Source organism: Dermacentor silvarum, chromosome 2 (assembly GCF_013339745.2).
Source record: "Dermacentor silvarum isolate Dsil-2018 chromosome 2, BIME_Dsil_1.4, whole genome shotgun sequence".
Taxonomy (NCBI): domain Eukaryota; kingdom Metazoa; phylum Arthropoda; class Arachnida; order Ixodida; family Ixodidae; genus Dermacentor; species Dermacentor silvarum.
Window position 1 is genome coordinate 159,832,575 of NC_051155.1, and position 3,669 is coordinate 159,836,243.

Sequence of the window (3,669 nt, forward strand, 5' to 3'; positions counted from 1 at the left end):
TCCGAAACCAATTCATTGTCATCGCCAGATGATGTTCGCGACATGCCGGTGGCCACGGGGCATTCTGAAAGGCCAGGAGTCAAGTTGCCGAAGCTGGTAATTAATGCTTTCGACGGTGATCTGTGCAAATGGAACGCGTTCTGGGAGCAATTCGACCAGATCATCAACCAGAACGGAGCTCTTACAGCTACCGACAAATTCAACTACCTGAGGTTATTTTTGAAAGGAGACGCGGCGACAGCTATAGCGGCGCTGCCTACCACCGAAGCGTGTTACGTTGACACCTTGGACATGCTAAAGAGACGTTTCGGGGACAAGAAGTGATTGGAGCAGGAGTATTTTTCAAGGCTTCGAAGGCTTACTCCTGTGCGTTCTTCTAATGAAGTAACAAAACTTCGCAAGTTGTACGACCAGGTGCTCATTAACACGCGGGGACTGGAGGCGCTTGGCCTGAGCAAGTCGTCTTTCTCGTCGATGCTATGCGACGTTCTGCTCAGGGCACTGCCACGTGACATGTCGTAGCGTATCACAGATCTTGCGCTACAGAAGCAGCAAGTTCCGCCAATGACAACGTTCAGCAAGCCACGGAGCTAGAGTGTCTGCTGCAGTTCATCTCTATTGAACTGGAAAGCCTTGAAAAGAGTGACTTTGGGGAGCAAAAAGTATACGACGAGGCGACTCATCCTAGATACAATAAGAACCGCCGGTTTGCCAGTGCGATCCCAACGTCATCAGTGCTTCATAACCAAGCTTCAAAAACACCTCCGGACACGGGCTGCATTTTCTGCAAGTCAACGCAGCATTTGACGGAGTCTTGCCGTACGGACCTATCGCTGTCAGCGAAGAAGAAACTTCTCGCCGCCGACATGCGGTGCTTTCGATGCACCGATAAAGGCCACCGTGCAAGGGATTGCAGACGGAGAATTGCGTGCTCCAGCTGCAGAGGTCGTCATGCGTCTAGTATTTGCGACCCAGATAAACCAAACCGAAAGGCTCATGAAGACGTGAAAGGCAGCAGTACGACTGTATGCGCAGCTACAACTATGAGCAACGAAAGAAGTGACACTTTGACGTGCGTGCTCCTACAGACTTTCCGAGCATGGGCAGTGACAGATTATTCATGCCGTTACATCAGAGGCATGTTTGACGGAGGAAGTGAACGTACGTTCGTAACAGAAGCTCTTTCAAGGCGGTTAAAGTAGAGGTGTCTTGGCTTTGATACCATAGCAATAAACACTTTCGCCAGTGCCAGCAGTTGCACACCGAAAAGATTTTACATCGTCGAGCTTCACCTCCGTAGTCAGCATTCCGACGTTGAAGTTGCATTGAGCGCCATCGAGATACCACACATTTGCCGAGACATATCAGCCAACACGATGAATCCTTCGTTCATCACATCATTAAAAAAAACGGGAATGATATCGCCGATGAACTGATCCACCCATCTATTGAAAAAGAAAACGGAGTAAGTGTACTAATTGGCTCAGACCAGATGTGGGCGGTGATGACAGGTGAACTCTCCAGACCGAGAAACGAGGAAACACTCATCGCTATGAACTCAAAGTTCCGATGGATCTTTCAAGGGAGCACCGAGCACTTGTCATCAAAGCCAATCAACTCACGAGTCATGAATCTGCAAGCAAGCCAGCCGTCTGCAGAAGATGAGCAGTTGTTGAGTCGGCTGGAGTTGCTCCAGAGGGAAGTCGACAAGCTGACAGCCACAGTGCAGAACCTGTAAAAGCAGCATGATCACTTGCTTGTGAAGAGGGACAGCCAGGCTCGCCAGCTTGCCCTGCTCACTGAAAAACTCAAGGAAAAGGATAAAGATACACAGACTGCCCACTTCACCTGCAGAGCTACAGAATCACACATTGACAAGCTGCAAGACAACCTAAACTGCAAAGAGAGTGATGTTGTGAGGCTCACATGTCGAGTGAGAGAGTTGGAAGCAGAAGCTGCATCAGCAGCCGAGTCCCATTCCCACCTCCTGCAAGAAAACCAGAGGCTTCATCAGAACTTTACACTTGTGGCGAAAGAGCACAAGAACATGGCATCTGACTTGGAGAATGCTGTACAACAGAAGAAAGACTTTGAACTTCAAATCCAGGAGTATGTGATGAAAGTGGCCAAAATAGAAGAGCTCCTGCGTACAAGGGATCGAGAGAGGGAAGATCTTTTGGACCAGTACCGGTCTCTTATCTCGGCCAACGCTGATCTGCTGACTCAGGCCGAGCAGAGCCAGAAAGAACAAGACAGCAGTGATGCCACACTCAATAGCCTGCGTCAGCAGCTTGCACGACCCATGAGTGTGACGACAGAGCAGGAGCTGGCTTCACTGGGAGCAACTATGGCAACCTTGCAAGAGTCCCTGCAGCACAGCGCTGCCGAGGGAAGTCGGCTGAAGGAGGAACTTCAGAAGAGCTCAGACATGCGCGCAAGGCTCGTCGAGCAAGTGCAATCGCTTCAGGACCAGCTCGCCAAAGAACAAACTGTCAACAATCATATTTCTGGGCACTTGAGGCGCCTAGAGGACGATCTTTCTCTGGCACGTACCCGAAACAGCTACGGCTCGCTCCGACGCAACCAGTCTGGAGCGCTTGCTTGCCACATCATGGGAGCAGCGCTGCCAGACAGACATTGCCCTCGAAAGGCTCTCTACCGAGATGGAAAACATGAAGCAGGAGGTGCAAGCAGGAGCCACGAGCATGGCAGCCCAAAATGAAGAGGACAGTTTTCTCAGAAGCAAGCTGTCAGAGTTTGAGCATGCAGTGGAGCAACTAAAGCAACAAGTCATCAGTGAGCAATATGCAAGGGTGATTGAAGTCTACACAGGAGAAGATGGACACGTTCGCTCTTGCAAGATAAAGCGACAAGATGGCCTCGTGACAAGGGCCATCCAAAGACTGTTTCCGCTTGAACTACTGGCATGACCCCACTTCGCGGCCGGGAATGTGTTGAATTTCCCGCGTTCTTCCTACAAGAAAGAAGAGGACGAGGATCGGGCCAGGGAGCGCGTGCGTGCGTTCGAAGGAACTAGCCTGCCATCTTGGACGTTCTGGGCTGAGGTGGACGCTAATTAACGCCTCTCTGAGTCTCGAGTTTTTGTCGGCTGTTCCGTGTGCCACGTACTCTAACAATTGTGTTGCCTTATAGAATGTTTGCGGCGATATTCATCAAAGTAACTGGAAACAGATGCGTTAATGATATGTTTGTGATTTTATTGGAGGAAAATCATGTTTAACACCCCCATTGTCACACCTGACAGCGTAACGTTCCGGAGCTACAATGAACTTATGCCGAATTGTTACACTACACCTTCAGCCGATACCTATCTGACATGTTCCAAATGACAAAATGTTTAATGTTCATAAAGCCAAACTCAGATTGATGGCTCGAAATGCAAGGAACTATCTGTCAAGAGAGCGGGAACGGCCGACAGGAAAGAAAGAAGAAATGTATTGTCTCTGATTGCTCCAAAAAAGAACAGAGGTTATTGAAAGACACGCCAGATCTACGAAGGTGAAACTTTAAACCCAGATCTGCGCAGCAGCAGCTTCATAACGTTACCTTGCATTGTCGTGAAATACAACTGCTCGTGTTCCACGAAAATCGTAAGTGTTGGAAATCATCTTAAGAAGCTGAGCAATGCCCTTCAGAAACAAATTTTTT

General features: G+C 49.3%; 1 protein-coding gene across 1 annotated transcript; it reads left to right on the plus strand.

Moving 5' to 3' along the window:
* The first annotated feature begins 1,552 nt into the window (after window positions 1-1,552).
* LOC119440505 (centrosomal protein of 135 kDa-like) lies at window positions 1,553-2,722 on the plus strand. Its single transcript, XM_037705407.1, has 2 exons — window positions 1,553-1,723; window positions 1,766-2,722. Exons 1-2 carry the CDS (start codon window positions 1,553-1,555, stop codon window positions 2,720-2,722), a joined length of 1,128 nt encoding a protein of 375 aa, XP_037561335.1.
* Window positions 2,723-3,669: the final 947 nt, after the last annotated feature.

What these genes read in the sequence shown, in the direction of transcription:
- LOC119440505 (XM_037705407.1), top strand. Translation starts at nt 1,553, where the DNA reads ATGAACTCAAAGTTCCGATGGATCTTTCAAGGGAGCACCGAGCACTTG. An exon ending in TCGACAAGCTGACAGCCACA is followed by an intron (nt 1,724 to 1,765) that starts GTGCAGAACCTG and finishes TTGCTTGTGAAG; the next exon opens with AGGGACAGCCAGGCTCGCCA.